Raw genomic sequence first — 22,065 nt, 5'->3', positions numbered from 1 at the left:
ACAGTAGTTATTAGGCTCTTATTTGTATCTGTAAGTTACCAAATCACTTAAACTGTAAGTTCTATGGTGCAGGGACCTGCTCACATATATTTCTTATCTATGGCATTTCATCTATGTAACTGTATATATTTTTATTTTATTACAATGTTTACCCCCTCCATCTTTATTACTAATGCATTATAAAAAATAAACATTGCTGTATATACAAGATGCATAAATATTTACAAACAGTGAATTATAACGTAAAAAAAAAAAACAAAAAAAAAAACAGTTAATAAAGTATAGACCGACTGATCCAACACAAACTTTATGAAGGTTTTTATTAAATGTGGTCGTGATATACAGAACATAGTAATAATAAGTCTATCAACTAGACTTGCTGAGTAACCTTGATAATGTTTCACCACACATCTGAATGACTTCTTCAGTTAGGTGTGGGGAAGGGAAACAGGAGACAAAATATCCCCAAATGACCCATCCATTCATTTGCATAGAAATCATCTGAAAGTGCCTGGTGTACTTTCCTGACAGGAGATTATAACAAAAATGCTCACTGGCTCATAATTTAACTGTATTACTTACACTTTATCTTGATATAAACAGAAAATATGTAAAGCTGCTTAAAACATCGTCTTTTATTTATAATGAAAGAATATTATAAACCAAATATATATATACCGTACTTTTAAAATGGACATGGATAACTGCAGATAGAGTTTAACCCATCATCATTTCATTTCTAAGAATTTAGAATTTTTGTCACAATAAAATCTCGAGCTGCCAGGATCAATTTATATAAAACAACACGAGGTTCCAGGGAAGACACACTGGCTGATTTAAGAGTTAAAAATAGTGCTTAATTTGTTCTTAGATATGCAGCATTTATTATAGTCATATAAGGATTTTAATTACGAAAGAACTTGTTTCTGTCTGAGATAGTAAAATAGCTATATTAACACAGCTTTTTGACTTATGCCTTTTCAACCAATGGTGTAACTAGCTATACAGCAGACCCCGCAGCCTCGGGGGGCCCAGGCGACAGGGGGTCTGCTGATTCATAGTCTCCCTTACCGACCCATCTTTTACCTTTAAAATAGCATTGCAGTGCCGTCCAGGAGATGCGCCGAGAGGGGGTCTGGAGGGGGGGCCAGGGGAAGAGGACTGTTTGCGCCAAGCCCACTCAGTAGAGTATTTGGTGGGGGGGGGCCCCAACACTACCAAGTTACCGGCCCAACACTACCAAGTTACCCCACTGTTTGCAACAAATATTTAGCAGCAAGTTATAAAATTCCATTAACACTTTGACAGCCAGCAATGTAGAGTCTATGTTTTCACAACCCATTAAAAAAAGGCAATTACTTACCAACTAAAAGCTTCACATCTCGAACAGTGAAATCTTGTTCTGGCATTCTATAATAGGAACACAAATAAGAATCTTAAGTGTATGCATACTGTAGATATTGTATTAAGAACAAATAAAGAATTAAATAAATTGAGTATAGAGAAGAAGATCTTCACTGAGGGCTATGAACATGTTGTGGTGAGATAAACAACTACAACAACAACAAAAGCCAAGGACTGGTTCTCATTAATAGCAATAGTTAGAATCATGAGAAGCTCCCTGAAATAACCAGAAATCCATTATGCATGGGGTCCACAATGCAGTCCATTATGCCTGAAGCAATATACATGCCCATACCCTTAGACAGTATAGCTGACATTTTTCAACCAGATCTGGGAATGTATGTGGGACCTATAGGAAACAAGCAAGAGGGAATAAAAAAAAAAAGCTAATAATGTAATACACAACCCTTATATTAGCCTGCTGAACCTCTGCCTGAAGCTTCATCTGAGAATAAAGAGTAATAATCTTACTTAATACCCAGTCCTTCCTTGGTGGAGAAAAGGAGAGGTGTTTGAAGTGCTTCTCTTTGAACATATTCATAGGTAAAGTCTGTTTGAGGAAAGGAAAAAAAATTATTAGAAAATTTTTAGTAAAATCTGGAATGAAACTTTTTAATTTTAAAAATAATTAACTTTTTTAATAATCAGATAAACAGTGGTCTGACAGAAGAAGCTTTTTGCTCCTGGCGAAGATCCCTGTGGGGGATCGAAACGTTGAGGCTTAATAATAAAACATTTTTTTGTTTTTTCACTAAAACCCTGTGAGTGCCGCAATCCTTTTTCACTATATATATATATATATATATATATATATATATATATATATATATATATATATATATATATATATATATATATATATAAAATATATGTATGTATAGCATGATATTGCTAACTTTTACCCCCAGACACAATACAAAGATAGCAAAACTAGGGATTCAGGATTCCTCCTTTTTCTTCACCCCAATAAGGAAATTCTTATGTTTTTATCTTTTAAAGATAGCTGCATGCAAAACACTTTATACAGGAAATTGGCATCTTTACAATTACACCAGATCTTCACAGGTAAAGTGTTTACATATGAGGATCCCTGTACTGGTTCAAAAGGTATTTTTAGATTTTTTCAACCATTTAAGATTAATATGCATCAGGCTGTCTAAACTATAGGAAAGGTGGGAAATAATGCAACAAAGAGATGAGACAGTAGTCACATTTAGGGGTTCTGTCATGATTTTTATAGTGTAGTTTTTATTTCTAAATCAAACCAAAAAAACCTGGACACATGCCCATTCCTGCTCTAAAGCTATCTATAAATTATGAAGTCCACTTGTTTGCCAAGGTCAACAAGTGGATCTTTCACGGATATCCCTTCCTTAAAGGTAGAACTAAAAAATAGTTTTCGGTCCGATCCGAGGCGCTCCGACAAAATGCAAGCGTCAAGTCGGATGCACTGAAAACAAGGTAAGAGATATAAATGACGGATGAAGTCGCAGCGTTCAACCGATACGACTGTCGGATGCAGATGCTGCATGCTGTGTCTGCATCCGGCAGTCATGTCGGATGCATGCTGCGACTTCACCCGACATTCCTTTCTCTTAACTTATTTCCTGCGCATCGGACTTGACGCCTGCATTTTGTTGGAGCGCGACGAATCAGACCGAAAACGCTCCTTTAGTTCTACCCCAAGATATATATAGCGACACATAAAACTATGGTTTGGGTGGTGTGGGCCCCACTGGGTTTTGGGAGACATCTGTGAGTTTATTTGTAATGATTTTTAGTCATCAAAGTTTTTGTTTGTTCTTAATATAATAAAGATTGGTTCTTATTTCAGACTGGGAGTGTGCATGTGTCCTTTACATTACTCTTGCACCACTAGTGTGGGTTAATTGTTATTATTGAGGTACATCTTTTGTACTATCTTGGCTTAGTCACGTTATTTGGCATATTTTTTTTTTGAGTCACCTCAAAACTAAGCTTCATTACATTTCCAACAGACAGCAGGGCAATAGGCCAACTGCACAAATGATTAGACCTTATTAGTGAATTATATTGTGAATAAAGTACCCCCTATTGTAATATATAAGGATATTATAAGTTACAGAGGCGTCGCTGGCGGAACTACCAGGGGAGCAGGAGTGCAATTGTTCCAGGGCCTACACCCCCTGCCCGCCCGCCGGCAGTTCCAGCCATGGAAAAACTGCTTCCGGAGGGGGGTGGGCCTCCCCCTAGTTACATTACTGAGAGGCGTTTCACGACTTTATAAAAGCATGAAGCTGAGTGTTTTTATACGGATCATGAAACTCCAACGTTACTTCTAATATCCTTATATTTTGCAACATGGGGTACATTATTTACTATAATACAAACGTTTCAGTGACAGAAAAGACATCACTAAGCTCTGATTATAACCGATTACTTCACTAAGCACCGTTAATATATAGTGAATGAAGTAACCCTCTTGTGAAATATAAGGATATTATAAGTTACCAAGGAGTTCCATTACCATATAAAAGCAAGAGTCTGAAGGCCGTGTTTTTATACAGGTCATGAAACTCAGAGGTGACTTCTAATATCCTCATATTTTGCAACATGGGGTACTTTATTTATTATAATGCACAGGTTTCAGTAAGTCATGTGACAGAAATGACATCCCTAAGCTCTGATTAAAACTGATTACATCACTAAGCACCGTTAGTTAATAAGGATATAATTTACAAGATATTCATGGCTCTTGTGCATTATAAAATGCATCTTCTCATTAAGTAATTCCTTTTCTGTATTGCTAACATTCCTTTCAAACATATCCCCTGCAATAGACTATATAGTATATCCAGTATGCTATAATACTGGTCATACCATAAAGAACTGGCTTCCACTGACATATGTTGAAGTTGGATTGCAGTTCTGAGATAGGGATCCAGAACGATATAACGTAAGAATGGTAGATAAAGAAAAAACTCGAGCATGTGCAAATATTCATTGTAAGAAGTGATTGAATTTAAGCAGGGATGCACCGAATCCAGGATTCGGCCTTTTTCAGCAGGATTCGGCCGATTCCATCTGCCCGGCCGAACCGAATCTGCATATGCAAATTAAAGGCAGGGAGGGAAATCGTGTTACTTTTGTCACAAAACAAGGAAGTAAAAAATGTTTTCCCCTTCCCAACCCTAATTTGCATATGCAAATTAGGATTCGGTTTGGAATTCGGTCGAATCTTTCGTGAAGGATTCGGGGGTTCGGCCGAATCCAAAATATTGGATTTGGTGCATCCCTAAATTTTAAGTGCATACTCTCATTAGGTAGTTGCATTTTAGTGCAATCACTGCAGCACATAAAAGGTGGATTTATATGAAGGAGCAGGGTTGCCAGGTTGGCAGTTTTCGAGCCAAATTGGGCTACTAATTTAAAGCCCAGGCAGGTTTTAAAAGTACAAACTAGCCAAGGTACAGATTTGGCCTACTTTTTGGCATGTGTCTCCCAATACATGTTGGGTAACGTCGTTTTTGTTTAACAATTTGCAGACTGTCGAGTGGACTGACTTGTGTAGAAGTTGGGTGTTACCAGATTTTGGGCGGAGTATCCCAGTCTCCTGTCACTCTTAAGCATTCTCACATTTTCCAGTGACTTTCCTCAATTCAGACAATTTTGGGGCAAAAATCTGCTGGCCAACAAAATGTCTAGAGGTTGACCTGTTTTACCAATATTTAATGAGTTTGTATATGAATTAGGGCCTTAAGGGGCCCCTATACCTCCTGGGCCCCCTTTGTAGTTACGTGCAAATCTGTCCCATTCTGCTTCATGGAATAATCTGAAAAAGGTTTATTTTCCCATATATTCATTTATTTTTTGACTGCACATATTGTACTACTTTTAAAACACCTCTTTTCTAGTTTTGGGCTGGTTTTACAGCTGACTTTGAAAATTAGACGTGGTAACCCTGTGAAGGAGTGTCCCCTATAGTTGAAGTGATGAATGAAGGCAAGCTATTTGAGTGAGCTCAGGCTGGATATGTCGGCTCACACTCAGTAATCACACCCTCATTCACACACATCAATGGATGCCAGTCATGTTGCCAACGTGATCTCGTAGTGAAAGAAAACGTTAGACGTACACAGAGGCTAGAGAAGACAAGGAATTTAGGAATATAAAACACGTCACGGGTATAACCAATGTTTATATCCCGCATCACCACACGCGCATAATTGCACGAGCCTCAATATTAGGGACGAACATGTCATTTAAAGCACAAATACATTCTTGGTAAGGGAATAAACAGTTAAGCGAATAAAACTGCCACCCGAAGGCCGGAGGAAAGCAGCATGTGGCTAGAGTGAAGCGCAAGCAGCGCACCGGCCCTTCTTACAGGTGATGCCAAGCGCTGCTACGTCACTTCATCGCCAAGGAACCTGGCGGGAAATTCAAATCCCTATGGTTTGGCACGTGCACCCAACCCGGCCCCACACTACACCTTGTTACTAACGACTAGTGCATACACAGGCAAGGGTACTCGGTAACGGTATTAACAGCTGCTGCCGCTACCTTTGCCTTCCATGTAGCGCACGAAGTTCCCTCGGTAGGCGTTGCAGCTGACCTTCTGCTCCAGGCTGAAGCCCCTGATGCTCACCATGTCCTCCACGTCTGACAGGTCTTCGTGCTCTGCGTACCTGGTGCGGTCAATAGAGCGCTAGGGAACGGGACACACACATTTGTCAGGTTAAAATGGGTGGCTTTATTGTGTCACGCAGCTAATTAAGGGGGACAAAGGGATTGTACACCCCCGTGATATAGTACAGTCCTCCACTCTACATACTATTGGCTACAGATAAGCTTAGAAACCCACGCTGAGTGAAGGCCGTGTCACTTGTGCTCTTCCCACACACGACACACACCGAGGAATGAGTGTTGCTGACAACTCATGATACACTATTGGGCGTTGTCTCACAGGCCCAGGCTTCGGTGTATACATAGTTTTATGTTTACTGAACATTTATTAAGCATGAACGCACTTTTGCATACTCTTCAGCCCTGTGTTTACTCCCACAGCACACTTCCAAACACAACTACATTGTAACAGTCGTGGTGCAACAGCTGGAGGCGTAAAGGTGGCCCATTTCTACCTATGCCGTCATGGTTTCGGGATCATATGGGCAAAGGTAGCGTCGTTCATGCGCTTTTCTAAGGGAGAGCATGGCGGTCAGCTTTCACTATTCTTCGGGCACTTGGCGCAACATTAAGAGGCTGATAACGATGAAGCCGAGGTTGTCTCGCCTAATAAAGCGCACTGCCCGTGTCACTAGCTGCTGATCACTTGCTGGTTGTGACTGCTGCTTCCGGGCCAAAAAGAAAAGGCTGGAATTGCTGCTCAGTTCAGCCAGCAGGGACCATGGGAGCTGCACGTCTACACCACAAGTAGGAAATCATAACAAAGCCATGCGAGGAGCCCATTGTAGGCAGCTACCCCTACACTCGTGAGCCATGGAAACAAAAGGCAGTGCTGTAACCCCCCGCCATACAGAAACACTCATTCCCAGCCCACCAAGACACTCTTCCCCAGCCCACCGAGACACTCATCCCCAGCCCACAGACACTCATCTCCAGCCCACCGAGACACTCATCCATAGCCCACCGAGACACTCATGTGGCCTCTAAATAAGTCACATACCCTGCTCCGCTCTAAGTCTACACAAGAGACAATAAAAACAGCTACACACCAATCTTCTCGCAGAGTCTTTCTTTGCCTCCATTGTTTTTGAGGAGGGGAGTTGGAAAGATGGGGCTAATGGCTGTTGGAAAGGAGGGTTCCTCCGTTAAGGAGTCGGCCAGCTGCTTTGCATTGTGCTGGAGATCCGTATAGAAAATACAACATAAAAAAAGACCCCCAAAAAAGTTAAGGTTTATCAAAGAATCTCTCGCTCGGCATCACAAAGTGCAAGAGGCACCATCGCTGGCAGTGGAGTTAAAGGGTCGCTGACGTCATGGCCCGCAGAAGGTAAACATTGTATCCGGGGCGCCTCGGAGGCCGCTCGCCTTAGAACTTTGCAGCGGACACGCGTGGGTTGGCTGCTTACAGTGAATCAGACATTTCCTGACATTCGGGAACCTTTCCTATTGATATTTTGGTCGGTCACGAGGACAGCCTAGTACGCAGGCGCCAAGCAAGCTCGCTTCTTTATTTGTTATGACTGCTGCATGGAGCGTGCACTTTTAGCTGTACTTTCCACAGCATTGATCGGAGAGTGGGTGGTACGGAGAATGTTTCCTTTCACACCAATAAATCCCACCCTCTTTTTTACGCTCCTATCAGGGACTCGGTGATATTAAAAAAAGAAAAGGGTCAAGTTTCGTGGCAACTATTGGATCGGCCCATTGCTCAAAGTAACCCGTGAAGCTGTTGACACCTGTTCCAGCCACCAATAGAATCAGTCATTAAATATCCGTTAAGCGCCTTTCCAGCCAATCAGGCAACTGGTTGGCGGAACAAGAAAAGAGTGCGCGAAGGTTGGCGGAAGAGAGCGAGATCTGGTTTCATAGATGGGAAGGGCTTGATTTCTAATTAAAATAGCCTCGCCCCTTCGGAGTGGCCTTGGTTTTGTGGCTTGTGACGCTCAGCCTTCTTTATTCCAGGGAGGTCGGAGCTAGCGCGGCGCAGGGGAGGCGGTGTCTTTAAGCGTGAAATGAGGCGAAGGAGATTTACTTAATTAGGCGGCAGGCCAATGTTCCCTGAGTGCGGAGTGGCAGCTAAATCCCGCCCGTGCCCCCCACAGCTACAGGAGGAGGTGTCCTACCCGGAGTGGATTAGCCGGAGTTACGTGGAGCTCATGAGTCTGAACGAGCACTCAATGCAGGCGCTGTCCTGGAGGAAGCTCTACCTGAGCCGGGCCAAGCTCAAAGCCTCAAGCCGAACCTCGGCGCTGCTTTCCGGCTTCGCCATGGTGAGTTGCTGTCCCCTCACATGTCCTGTACATGGTGTCTTCTGATCCCAGCTAATAATAGCCCATTCTTATGTCTGCCAGCTCTGTGTGTGTCCAACTCTTGCTACCATACGATTTATATTCTGCTGTCGCTCCTAGTTATGTGCGACCTGTCTCACAGACCTGTTCCTTATCCCCACCAACACACGTGCAGGGCTGGGATTACTAGCCCACTGTCTGTCTGTATTTATAGTTATTGATATAAATATATATATATATATATATATAGTGAATAATGTACCCCCTACTGTAACATATAAGGATATTATAAGCCTTCCATATTTATACAGGCCATGAGATGACTTCTAATCATTTTAGACACTAGTTTCAGTCAGGGTTGCCAGGTCTAATTTTCATAACCAGCCAAAGTCGGCTACAAAACCAGCACCAAAGTAGCCCAAAAATAGCACAATATGTGCTGTGGGAAAAAAAAAAGTCTAAAAAAATAAATGAATATATGTAAAAATTCGCATATTTTTCCATGAAGCAAAATGGGACAGATTTGCCCGTCACCTGGGGCGTAACTACAGAGGGGGCCCAGGAGGTATAGGGGCCCCATAAGGCCCTAATTCATATACAATTTCATTAAATATTGGTAAAACAGGTCAACCTCTAGACATTTTGGCAGCCAGCAGATTTTTGCCCCACAATTGTTTGAAATTGAGGAAAGTCACTGGAGAATGGGATGGGAGACTGGGTTACAGAGCCCAAAAATTGGTAACTCCCGACTTTTACATATGTCAGTCTCATTGCATGCTGGGTATTGTAGTCTTACATTAAACTTGGCAGTCAGGAAATTGTTAAAGTAAAACACGTTAGGCACATTAGGGCAAAAAAAAACTTTGGCTGGTGTACAAATCGCCGGTAGGATGGCAGCTGGATTGCTTTGGCTTTCCAAAATCACCCGAAGTTTCCTTGTGAGGCAAGTTCGGGCAACTTCGGAAATCGAAGCGATCCGAGCGACATCCCGCCTGTGATTTAGATTCTAGCCAGACATGGGAACTATCTGCAAAGTTTGTATATGTTCTCATGTCTTCAAGGGATTCCCCTGTGTAGTACAATTTTCTCCACCATGCCAGAATTTCCAGTGTTGCTTCTAACCTCCTGCTATTGCAGACATTTCCCGCTTGAGCGATTTCTGTCCATAATCAGCCCCAGGTGTGCAGTGACAATTGGATGCCATGAAAGTCACTTACTGCAAATACAAGTGATTTGTAATGTTATTGGCAGAAAATGCCAGCATGGAGAATGCTCTATGTGTGTGTGAATTTACTGGTCAGCGCCTAGTTAAAAGCAAATAGCTTATTGCACCTAGGCAAATGTTTACCTTTAAATATGGGGGTTAGATTGTAAGCTCCTTTGGTGCAAAGACTGCTTTGAGTCACGTATAATCTCTCATCACTGCAGCATATGTCAATGCAATATAAATAATAATTGCCCCCTATAGTAAAATAAGGATATTTTAAGTTACTGAGAAGTTCCATGACCATATAAAATGCAAGCACGAAGGCAAAGTCACATACAGACAGGTCACATAGAGGATAGTAGAGACAGGCACTCACAGATTCAAGGAGAACTAAACCCCCCAATAAGAACAGCCCCATCTACTAACATAGATAGTCAGCCCCCCCCCCCCCCATAGTTCATTTCTCCTGAAAGTGTATCTAACAGCATGCTCACATATCTGTGCAGAGTAGCACGGTGGAGCTCATGGGCGCCATATTCCGGATCTTTGGTCTTTTCCTGCAAGGGAGCGCCATATTGGTGCATGAGCAGTTGGAGCAGTCCAGTATTCATATCAACTGCACATGCACGAAAAGGGCTGTGAATTGCTGAAGGGAAGGAACAAGATCTGAAGAAGACCAAAGATCCGTAAGATGGTGACCATGAGCTCCCCTGTGCTACCTGAGCATGCTGTTAGGGGCACTTTTAGGAGTAATGAACTATGCAGGGGAAGGGGGACTATCTATGGTAATAGTTAGGGACTTTTCTTATTTGGGGTTTAGTTCTCCTTTAAACGGCAATACGTTTATTCACACGGCATGTTTCAGGTAAAAAAAAATGGTAACACTTACATAGTTACATAGTTAAATTGGGTTGAAAAAAGACAAAGTCCATCAAGTTCAACCCCTCCAAATGAAAACCCAGCATCCACACAAACACCCCTCCCCACTTTTAATTAAAATTCTATATACCCATACCTATACTAACTATAGAGCTTAGTATCACAATAGCCTTTGATATTATGTCTGTCCAAAAAATCATCCAAGCCATTCATAAGCCATTAACTGAATCAGCCATCACAACATCACCCGGCAGTGCATTCCACAACCTCACTGTCCTGACTGTGAAGAACCCTCTACGTTGCTTCAAATGAAAGTTATTTTCTTTTCTTCTTGAAAAAGGGTTTTTCAGCAAACGTATCGTATGTATTCAACAGTGTTAAATTATTACACAAGTTTAAGCGAGTCATGTGTCAGAAATTACATCACTAAGTACTGTTTATATAGTGAATGAAGTAGCCCTTCTTGTAAATATATAGTGAATAAAGTACCCCCTCTAGTAAATCATAAGTATATTATAAGATACAGAGGAGTCTTCAACCTTGTGTTTTTATACAGGTCATGGAACACCGAGGTAATTTCTAATATCCTTATATTTTGCAACTGGGCGTACTTTATTATTCACAGTTTCAGTGAGTCATATGACAGAAATGACATCAGAACTCACTGTTTATAACTGATGACATTAGAACCGTTTTTAAGGATATAATTTACAAGATATTCATGGCTTTTGTGTATTATATGTATATTATAAGTTGCAGAGGAGTTCTATGACCGTATAAAAGCACAGTGCCGAACGATGAGTGGTTTTTATACAGGTCATGGAACGCTGAGGTGACTTCTTATATCCTCATAATTCGCAACAGGGGTACTTTATTTATTATTATACACACGTTTGAGTGCGTTGTGACATCACTAAGCTCTGATTATAACCAATGACATCACTAAACACCGTTTATAAGGATCTAAAGTTGGCCATAGACGCAAAGATCTGATCGTACGAATCGAGGATTCGTACGATTTTCGAACCGTGTGTGGAGAGTCCCGACATTTTTCGTCCAGCGGAGATCGGTCATTTGGTCGATCGGACAGGTTAGAAAATTTCTGTCGGCTGCCGATAATATCTCTGCGCGTATTGCCGATCGTACGATCTTCAGTGGGAGACTGTCACTAGCTTTGGTTGGACATAGATATCGTACGATTGCTGTCAGGGGCAGAACATTGCTGATCTGTTCTTTTACTAATCTGACTGGTAAGACTTTGATCTGAATGGTTAGTGGCGGGTCGGGAGATGGGAAAGTCGGATCGTACGATGATTCGTACGATCGGATCTTTGCATCTATGGCCAGCTTTATTTACAGGATATTCGTGACTCTTGTGTATTAATACACGAGATATAAATATCCTGTAAATTATATACTTGGCTTCTATTTTGCCAAAAGCAGTTTGAATTAATTATAATTGTACAGAAAATAATTGCTTAACTATTTGTCTGCTGTAGTCATCTTCAGCACTGTCTCTCAAGTACACAACTGCTGAAACTGTATGCTCAGCTGATTAACAGGAACTGTGAGTTGCCTGACAAATTGGACTGCATTCAAAGGGTTAATTTTAGACTGAACTGTTGGATGAATGTAGCTTTCCGAGATCAAGATATTTTAAAGGCTTTCCAGAATACATTACATGGCATTTTCATTTTAGTATGATGAACCACACCTCAACATTGGATATCTGGGACAGCTATGTTTTAAATAAATTCAACATTTAATTATATACTTCAACAATGTTTTATTTGTTTGGCTTTTTTTTTTTGCGGGTTTTGATAAGATGCAGGGGGTCTGCACAGGCATTGGCAGTAAGTGAAAGAATATAGCCCCAGCTCAAAAAATAACACATGTGAGACACAGACAATCGTCGTGTCATGCTCTGTCCCAGTTCTTCTTTTGCAGGTACAGGTATGGGACCTGTTATCTAGAATGCTCGGGACCTAGGGTTTTCCAGATAACGGATCCGTAATTTGGATCTTCATGCCCTAAATCTACCAGAAAATCATGTGAACATTATATAAACCGAATAGGCTGGTTTTGCTTACAATAAGGATTAATAATATCTTAGTTGGGATCAAGTACAAGATTCTGTTTTGAGAAAAAGGGAATCATTTTTAAAAATCTGGATTATTTGGACAAAATAAAGTCTATGGGAGACAACCTTTCCGGAAAACGGGTTTCCAGATAACGGATCCTATACCTGTACCAGATTTAATGTTTTGGCAGTATGCAGTCTAATAGTGTGTATAAAAGTGATCCAACATTGGAGGTGTCAGAATTGCAGTTATAGTAGGCTTAAAGGGGTTACTCACGTTTAAACTGAAGAAAATTTGTAATTGGGTTTTCACTTTTAGCTTTTTATTCAACAGCTCTCTGGTTTACAATTTCAGCAGTCTGTATTCTAGGGTCCAAATTACCCTAGCAACCATGCATTGATTTGAATAAGAGACTCGAATATGAATAGGAGAGGTCTGAATAGAACGATGAGTAATAAACAGTAGCAATAACAATACATTTGTAGCCTTACAGAGCATTTGTTTTTTAGATGGGGTCAGTGACACCCATTTGAAAGCTGGAAAGAGTCAGAAGAAGGCAAATAATTCAAAAACTATAAAAAATAAATAAATAATGAAACAGTTGCTTAGAATTCTATAACATACTAAAAGTTAAGTTAAAAGTGAACAACCCTTTTAGTAGTGCATTGATCTCATCATAGTGACCCAGCCCCCATAAATGTGAATGTCAAAAGAAATCATACCCAGCAGTCCGTGGAGCGACTAGGTAGGCAAGAGAGCATAAAAATGTCTTTGAGATACATCTGTCATGTGGGCTTCTAGCTGGACAGCCTTTGCTCCTAACTGTTAATAAGTACGTGATATGGGCTGACCGTTAAGTGCCTACATGTTTAATTACAAGCTGCCTCCTTTCTGTAAGTCTTTGATGCTCATTGGGTTTTGAGCTACATTTCTTACATTGTGTTCTTTCTGCAGTTTTTTTTTTCTGGTGTTGCTGGACGTTCCAGACCTAGCTCTCGGTGTTAAGCTTCTGCATACTTTAGGATTATGAAATGCAAGTATTAATAGATTAGGACAGTTCCATATCGAGGTTTAGCTCCAGGGTTTAATTGCAATTCTTCAGTTAAAATACTTCTTTTGTGTAAAGGGTTTTTTCCCATGAATTTTTCTTTATTTCTCTAATATTTACCTATATACAATGTATTCAGTTGAAGCTCTTTCTCTCCTGACTCCTCTTTACCAATCCGCAACAAGCATTCATTGGTCACATCCTTTTAGTTGCTTACACCTGTTAACGTGGAGCGCTCACCTTACTGATACACACTTCTTGTAGTGTCAGGTGCTGAACTGGAGGACCCACTCCTGTCACTGGGTCATAACAATATGTAAAAAGGAACCAGCTGCACACTGTGTTTAAGTTGCAAAAGTGCACCAAAAATTTATTAAACCCACATCATACAATTAGGCAACGTTTCGGGCCCACCTGGCCCTTTATCAAGGCCCTTTATCAAGCTTGATAAAGGGCCAGGTGGGCCCAAAACGTTGCCTAATTGTATGATGTGGGGTTAATAAATTTTTGGTGCACTTTTGCAATTTAAACACAGTGTGCTGCTGGTTCCTTTTTACATCCTTTTAGTTGCTATGGGTTATAACACCTGGGCAAACTTTGTGCCCTTTTTAATAAGTATACAGGTTAGTCACTAATTTCCAATAATCTTCTTATGAAAGCTTGCAGTCGCTTTGGCTAGTAGATGCATTCACACTACCTGTCTCCAACCCAAATCCTGTCTCTCATAATTTATCTTTTTGTCCGTTATTTTGATGGTGTTCGCTGTAATACAGTAAAGGGACCCACCCATTAATGTATTAAACCTAATTGCCCATTCGGTTTAAAGATAGCTAAGAGGGCGATAGTCAATATTATCCTCAAAATGATTAGGGATGCACCAAATCCAGGATTCGGTTCGGGATTCGGCCAAATCCTTCTGCCCGGCCGAACCGAATCCTAATTTGCATATGCAAATGAGGGGCAGGGAGGGAAATCGCGTGACTTTTTGTCACAAAACAAGGAAGTAAAAAATGTTTTCCCCTTCCCACCCCTAATTTGCATATGCAAATTAGGATTCAGCAGAAGGATTCGGGGTTCGGCCAAATCCAAAATAGTGGATTCGGTGCACCCCTAAATAATATTATCAGAGATACTTTAAAACTAGACATTATCTAGTAATATCTCAACCATTCTAGGGCAATAACAAAAGGGGTGCTTTGTTACCCGTAATAAATTTCTCCAAACTCTCATCCCCCCCCCCTTTCCCCGGCAACACCTTTCCATAAATAAGTATTGGGATCTCTGCTGTCATTTTACATGCGACAATCCCATGTAATCTTGTACAAAGTGTTTTATGTGTGGCAATTCCAATACAGACAAATAGCCCCATGTTTCATAGAGTGTGCTTTATCACTACATCTTGTTGTAAAAGCATTTATGGGATATAAAACTTTAAATATTATGGTATGGCCTAATGGTGACTTTCTGAGACGACACTGGTTTTTCTACTGAATTTCTGGCATCTGTTTCTAGATCCATTCAGTCTGAGTGATGGTCTTTTTTTTATTACAAATGCAAGTAAATATTGTTAATCCAGCTAGACCAACTGGTTACCATGGTTTAGTGAGCATTAGTTGTTAGACATGTAAACCTTATGTAAAGAAGCTGTGGCTTTAAGGGGTTGTTCACCTTCAAGACACTTTTCAGTTAAGTCTTTTTTGGATTGTTCCCCAAAAATAGTTTTTTCAATTACCTTCCAATTTGCAGTTTTTTCAAAATCTAATGTTCCTTTCAGTCTGGCAGCTCAGTAATTCAGGTGCAGGTTCTGAACTGTTACAATTTTGCAACATTTAGTTGATACATTTTGTCAGCAGCATCTCTGGAGTATTAGCAACTATTGTATCAATTCTAACAGCTGCCTGTCCTGAAACTCAGGGATTCAGCTCAGCAAGGACAAAGATAAGAAATGTATCAACTAAATGAATCAATTTAGAACAGGTTACAGGGTCGGTGACCCCCCCCCCCAGCTGCTTTAGAAGGTGAAAAATGAAACTTTACGCTTCAATATTAGAAAAACGAACATGCAGAAAATAGAATGTCATTGGAAAAAGTCTTTATTTCTGGTGAACTATTTCCAAGATAAACTGAGCTGAAAAAAGTGTTGAAAGGTGAACAATCCCTTTACAGTAGATACATATTATTGGCTTATTGCTAGCAGCTCAAGCTGGAGTGTATATCTCTGATATACTTATGCATTATATAATTGAATTACAGTGCACACTGTCGTGTAACTGCTAATTGTTGAGATTTGCAGATGCTTTTACATTACCTATCTGATCCTCCATGTTCCACTATGAGTGGGCTGCCATATTGGAGCTTCAGTAGTCTGTTAGCATTAGAAACTCTAACTGACATGTTGAGACAGGTTGGCAAAACAATCAGGTTTAGGAACTTCAAGAAACAATTACTTATCAGTAAAAAAAAATGATCAATATGAGCTATAGGTAACTATTGATGTACATTAATATTTTGAATAATAATTTTTTAGTGTTCGCATTAGCCAGATGCTTCCAGGCTACATGTCTATCTGGCATTCTTATTGTGTTTGTTCCCCAAATTTCATTTTCTTTCCCCTTTTATAGGTTGCAATGGTGGAAGTTCAGCTAGATGCAGATCACGCCTACCCTCCTGGACTTCTTATTGCATTCAGTGCCTGTACCACTGTTCTGGTTGCTGTCCATCTATTTGCACTCATGATAAGCACCTGCATTCTCCCCAACATTGAAGCAGTAAGCAACGTACATAATCTCAATTCTGTGAAAGAGTCGCCACATGAACGGATGCATCGTCACATCGAACTGGCCTGGGCATTTTCCACCGTTATTGGGACGCTCCTGTTCCTAGCAGAGGTTGTTCTACTTTGTTGGGTAAAATTTCTACCAGTGAACAGTCCAAAGTTATCTTCCAATGACACGTCTGCTGTTAGCTCTGGCCAAGCAGCTGCCATTGCCTCCACAGCTATCATGGTCCCATTTGGATTAATTTTCATAGTGTTTGCTGTTCACTTCTACAGATCATTAGTCAGCCATAAAACTGACCGGCAGTTCCAGGAGCTGAATGAATTAGCAGAGCTGGCTCAACTTCAGGATCAGTTGGATCACAGGGGGGACCCAATACAGTCCCCAGGTCATTATGCATGAAATAGCATTGTCATTGGATGGGCCAGCCTTTCTGTCTTAGGCTATATTCAAAACACAAGGTCCAGTGGTTAAATATCTCTGCTGTGAATGAAGACTTTGTAACAAGAGTGTCTGTGCAATATGCGGCAGAAGCTATTTACAGGGGTCTTTCTATTTTCTCTGATCACGATCAGCCTGCAACTGGAGTGATTACCTCCACATACTCTCTCCACCAAAGATTCTATTCTTTATGTAGTTCCTTGCCTAGGCACACCCTGCAGGCTATGTGCATATTTCTGCAGGGATATCCAAACACACTTGTGCTCCCTCATTGCTGTTAGAGAGCAAAGGTTGGGGACCATACATATGATGTAGACTGTTTAAACTGCCTGGAGGTGGTGGTTTGCCCCACTATTCATTCAACCTCTTTAGAACCAGGAGGCGTTTCAATTATAGCGAGCAAGAGACCTCCTCCTGCTAATGGTTTCAATTCCAGCATGCTTCTGTTTTGTACTTAAAGGGGTGGTTTACCTTTAAGTTAACTTTTAGTATGTTATAGAATGGCCAATTCTAAGCAATATTTAAACTGGTCTTCATTATTTATTTTGTATAGTTTTTTTTAATTATTTTCCTTCTTCTGACTCTTTCCAGCTTCAAATGGGGGTCACTGACCTCATCTAAAAAAAACAAACAAATGTTCTGTAAGGCTTCAAATGTATTGTTATTGCTACTTTTTATTAATCCTCTTTCTATTCAGGCCTCTCCTATTCATATTCCAGTCTATTATTCAAATCAAGGCATGGTTGCTCGGGTAATTTGGACCCTAGCTACCAATTACTGAAACTGCAAACTGGAGAGCTGCTGAATAAAAAGCTAAATAACTCAAAAGCCACAAATAAAAATAAATGAAAACCAATTGCAAATTGTCTCCGAATATCACTTTCTACATCATACTAAAAATTTACACAAAGGTGAACAACCCCTTTAACACATTTGTTTTGTTACTGATTAGAATAATAACACTGCTGCTTTATTTACGGTTTGCCTGAAGGATATGCAGCAAATTGTTTTGCATGAATGACACTGTAGTCTGTCGCATGCAGAGAAGCTAATTACAGGAAGCACTGTTCTCCTGCATGCAGCAATTACTTAAGTCACTGGATTGCTCAATGCTGGCCATAGTGGCCGTTTTGCTCCGGAATGACACTCTAAAAGAGGAAAAAGTCCTTTTGTTGCAGGAAGTGCCTTCAGTATACCGTTTGCTAGTGCGTTGCAAGAATGGTTACATTTTGCTTGCTTGCGTTAATACAATTTTATATATTAAATCTCATTGGTGCCAAGGGAAAAACTGCTTGCAAACACAGGTTTAATGGCCTTTTGCAGCAGCATTCTAGCCCTGTGTGTGAGGAAGGTATGGAGTGTTCAGCATAAATTGTGACCCATACTTATTTTAAAATGATTGCAAAAATGTCCATTGTATATTCATAATGTGTTCTGTATTCAAAATTCCTTGTTGTTAAGGGATTACTTTAGTAGGAAAATGTAACGTTATTTTGGAACAAAAAGGTCTTAGCCAAACAATTCAAAAGGACAATTTTGTATTTTTTTAAATATATAATATATGTTAAGAATGAACTGCATTTATTAAAAGAAAAACTGTGATGTTACACATATGAAATGTGCCATTTTCCTTGTGCGTCTGCCCTAGAAGCTGCTGTTAAGTGTGTTTTATGTTACTGTGAAGCAAGTTATTAATGTACGTTGAAACCGGATGATGGGAGCATATGTACATTTAAAGGGAAAATATACCCTGTTAATGGAAAACTATACCCCCAAAATGAACACATAAGCAACAGATAGTTTACATCATATTAAGTGGCATATTAAAGAATCTTATATATTTAAGTAAATATTGCCCTTTTATATCTCTTGCCTTGAGCCATCATTTTGTGATGGTCTGTGTGCCGCCTCAGAGATCACCTGACCAGAAATACTACAACTCTTAAGGGGCAGATTTACTAAGCTTGAGTGAATAGTTCGAATCCAAAAATATTCGAATTTCGAAGTAATTTTTTTGGGTACTTCGATTCAATAGAATTTGACCAATTCGATGGTCGAACGATTCGAAGTAAAAATCATTCGATAATCGAAGTACTGTCTCTTTAAAAAATACTTCAACTCAATACTTTGCCAAATAAAAGCTACCGAATTGAATGTTAGCCTATGGGGACATTGTAGATAGGTTTTGAGCACTTTTTATGATTGAATAAAAATCATTTGATCGATCGCTTAAAACCGTTCGATTCAAAGGATTTTATCGTCAATCGAACGATGTTTATTCGATCGAACCGTTTGTGCTAAAATCATTCGAATTCAAAGGATTTTACTTCGAGGGTTGAATTCGAGGGATTTTTAACCCTCAAATTCGACCCTTGATAAATCTGTAACAGGAAGAAGTGTTGAAGCAAAACACACAACTCTGTCTGTTAATTGGCTCATGTGACCTTACATGTGGTTTGTATGTGTGCACAGTGAATCGTATGATCCCAGGGGGCGGCCCTTATTTTTTAAAATGGCAATTTTCTATTTATGATTACCCAATGGCACATACTACTAGAGAAGTATATTATTATGAAAATGGTTTATTTACTTGAAGGGTTTTACATATGAGCTGTTTTATGCAATATCTTTTTATAGAGACCTGCATTGTTTGGGGGGTATAGTTTTCCTTTTAAAGTATTCCTTATCTTCCATTTATTTTACATTAGATGAAGGTGTATCATTGCCCAATTTACTGAAAACAGAAGGTTCCTTGTTTCAACTCCCAATCAGAAGCATTATCTAGGATGCACATTTAATGTAATGTATATCTTGCATCCCATTCACATCCACATTCTTCACATTCATAAACAAGAGGCATTTTTTTTGCATACATTGAACTACCCCGAGTATATTAAAGGGAAATATAGTGAAAAAAATACATGCATACATTGAGTATTTTTTCCCTTTAGATAAAACCCTTTACTTAGTATTTTTTTTTTATCATTTCAATCACTTTTTAATTTGTTTTAAACTTTTCCCAAAACACTTCCTGTATTTTATGGTTTGAGCAAAAGCTTTTACACGTTGTGTTGCTATATTTTATGTTCAGATGGGTTCAAGCACTGTCATTAATAAACACATTTATTTTTTGCAGACTATGTATTGGAGTGTATGTAAAATATAAAATGTGACTGTGTATATCTCACATTATAAAGCAATCCTACATTTTCACTGCCTCTTATTGGGCAAATGCTCATTTGACTACTATAAAATGTAATTCTCACCAATTTTCCAATATACAATAATTGCACATTTGTACTTTAAATATAATACATCTCATTCTGACATCTGAAATAATGCTGAAAGGCAGCTGATTAAAATCTATGGAGTAGACCTGATTGCCATAACACTGACAGAGATGTGTATTGAAAACTTTATTATCTGGAAGGTTGCCTCCAGTCCAAATTGCTAGATATTGTAAACTTTAGCCATACACATGATTGGCCAAATAGCAGTCATTCTCTAATTGGTGGTTGTTCACAGATGCTGAGGGAATTACAGTTGCTTATGAATTTTCTGATGACCCCCTGCATGTCCGGATTGGAGTTATTGGCTTTCTCTCTATATTTTCCCTATTATTAAGGGGGCAATGTTTTTTTTTTTTTTTTATCATAAAGTGTTTTTTCCTCCCCATTCCCAGTGCTTTTTCTTGCTTGATATCAACCAATAATTGCTCCCCAAAACTTCATGAATACTTCATACTCAAGGAGAGGTCTTAAACAGCGGTTTATAAAGAGGCAAATATGTGCTTGTCGCCCTCAAGTTCTTACTAAACATGAATATACTTTCTTAGTATTAACAGACACTGCAAAGTCAATTATCCACAATAAACACCAGATCTTTCTCCGTTAAGGAGGCCACCAGCACAGTTCCATTAGCCTATAACTAGCATTTAAATTAAACCTCATTTGCCATCTAATTATCACCCTTAGTTTTAATTTGTTCTGCAAAGTAGAAAGTTGATGGATTCTATTGGTTTTGCAGAATATAACATTCTGGAAATACTTGTATAAAATGCCAGCTTTGAGGCAATGAATTCATTAGAAAGGCAATGATCAAATCAAAAGTTACATTTTTGTGTTTGATTATACTATTTGGGCAAAAGTATCCTTGCACCTGCCTGTCGGACATAGTATGAGGTTAAGGCTCTGTGCAGCCCAGTCAAGTTCTCTTATTACCATATAACCAAGCCCATTCTGTATGGATCTTGCATTGTTCATGGGGGCAATATCTTGCTGAAATAGAAAATAGCCTTCTGCAAACTTTTGCCAAAAATTAGGATCCATGGAATTGTCAAGAATATCACTGCATGCTGTAGCCTTAAAGGAGAATTCAACCCCTACCCTACGTAGATAGAGGGGGTAGAACCCCTTTCCCCCCCCCCCGGGAAATGCCCCTAACTTTTAACTTACCCCTCAGTGCAGATTCAGGGATCGCAGTTCACGGCAGCCATCTTCCAGGTCTTCGTGTCTTCTTCCAGGGCTTCGGCAATTTCCGTCCATTTCGGCGCAGTTGTCGCAAACCGGCATGCGCCACTTCACTGGTCTCAGTCACAGAATACCAATGATCCGAAAGATGGCTGCCTGAATCTGCACCGAGGGGTAAGTAAAAAGTTAGGGGCATTGTGCTGGAGAGGCAGCAAGTCTAAGGGGGGAAGGGAAGGGGGGGGGTCTACATAGGGTAGGGTTTTTTTATAGTTAACGGTTGAATTCTCCTTTAAGGTTTCCTTTCTCTGAAACCAGGGGCCCTTGCCTTAAGCTGGCCATAGACGCAAAGATCTGATCGTACGAATCGAGGATTCGTACAATTTTCGGAACATGTGTGGAGAGTCCCGACATTTTTCGTCCGGCGGAGATCGGTCGTTTGGTTGATCGGACAGGTTAGAAAATTTCTGTCGGCTGCCGATAATATCTCTGCGTGTATTGCCGATCGTACGATTTTCATTGGGAGACTGTCACTAGCTTTGGTTGGACATAGATATCGTACGATTGCTGTCAGGGCCAGAACATTGCTGATCTGTTCTTTTACTAATCTGACTGGTAAGACTTTGATCTGAATGGTTAGTGGCGGGTCGGGAGATGGGAAAGTCTGATCGTACGATGATTCGTACGATCGGATCTTTGCATCTATGGCCAGCTTTAATCATTGAGGACAGCCCCAGATTGTTATTCCTCCTCCATCAAACTTTAGCTTTGACAATAGCAGCTAGTGTTCTGGCCAAACACTGCCTGCT

General features: G+C 40.0%; 2 protein-coding genes across 3 annotated transcripts in view; one reads left to right on the top strand and one right to left on the bottom strand.

Moving 5' to 3' along the window:
- The window catches only part of kdm2b.L (lysine (K)-specific demethylase 2B L homeolog), a 66,115-nt gene extending 58,499 nt beyond the window's left edge, over positions 1-7,616 (bottom strand). The window contains exons 1-4 of one of the 2 annotated variants that reach the window (XM_018263257.2): positions 7,119-7,616; positions 5,947-6,091; positions 1,876-1,954; positions 1,364-1,410 (exon numbers count right to left, since the gene is read on the bottom strand). In XM_018263257.2, coding sequence (XP_018118746.1) covers positions 1,364-1,410; positions 1,876-1,954; positions 5,947-6,091; positions 7,119-7,151 — 304 coding nt within the window. In that variant the 5' untranslated portion in view covers positions 7,152-7,616. The remainder of the gene's footprint in view (positions 1-1,363; positions 1,411-1,875; positions 1,955-5,946; positions 6,092-7,118) is intronic. The other variant, XM_018263248.2, reaches the window with a different exon arrangement.
- Positions 7,617-7,781: 165 nt separating this feature from the next.
- Positions 7,782-17,366, top strand: orai2.L (ORAI calcium release-activated calcium modulator 2 L homeolog). Its single transcript, XM_018263276.2, has 2 exons — positions 7,782-8,339; positions 16,194-17,366. Exons 1-2 carry the CDS (start codon positions 8,121-8,123, stop codon positions 16,749-16,751), a joined length of 777 nt encoding a protein of 258 aa, XP_018118765.1. The 5' UTR covers positions 7,782-8,120; the 3' UTR covers positions 16,752-17,366.
- Positions 17,367-22,065: the final 4,699 nt, after the last annotated feature.

The sequence above is a fragment of the Xenopus laevis genome, chromosome 1L, assembly GCF_017654675.1.
Source record: "Xenopus laevis strain J_2021 chromosome 1L, Xenopus_laevis_v10.1, whole genome shotgun sequence".
NCBI classification, from domain to species: Eukaryota; Metazoa; Chordata; class Amphibia; order Anura; family Pipidae; genus Xenopus; species Xenopus laevis.
This window is presented reverse-complemented; position numbering and strand designations above follow the sequence as displayed.

What these genes read in the sequence shown, in the direction of transcription:
- orai2.L (XM_018263276.2), top strand. Translation starts at nt 8,121, where the DNA reads ATGTTCCCTGAGTGCGGAGTGGCAGCTAAATCCCGCCCGTGCCCCCCA. An exon ending in TGCTTTCCGGCTTCGCCATG is followed by an intron (nt 8,340 to 16,193) that starts GTGAGTTGCTGT and finishes CCCCTTTTATAG; the next exon opens with GTTGCAATGGTGGAAGTTCA.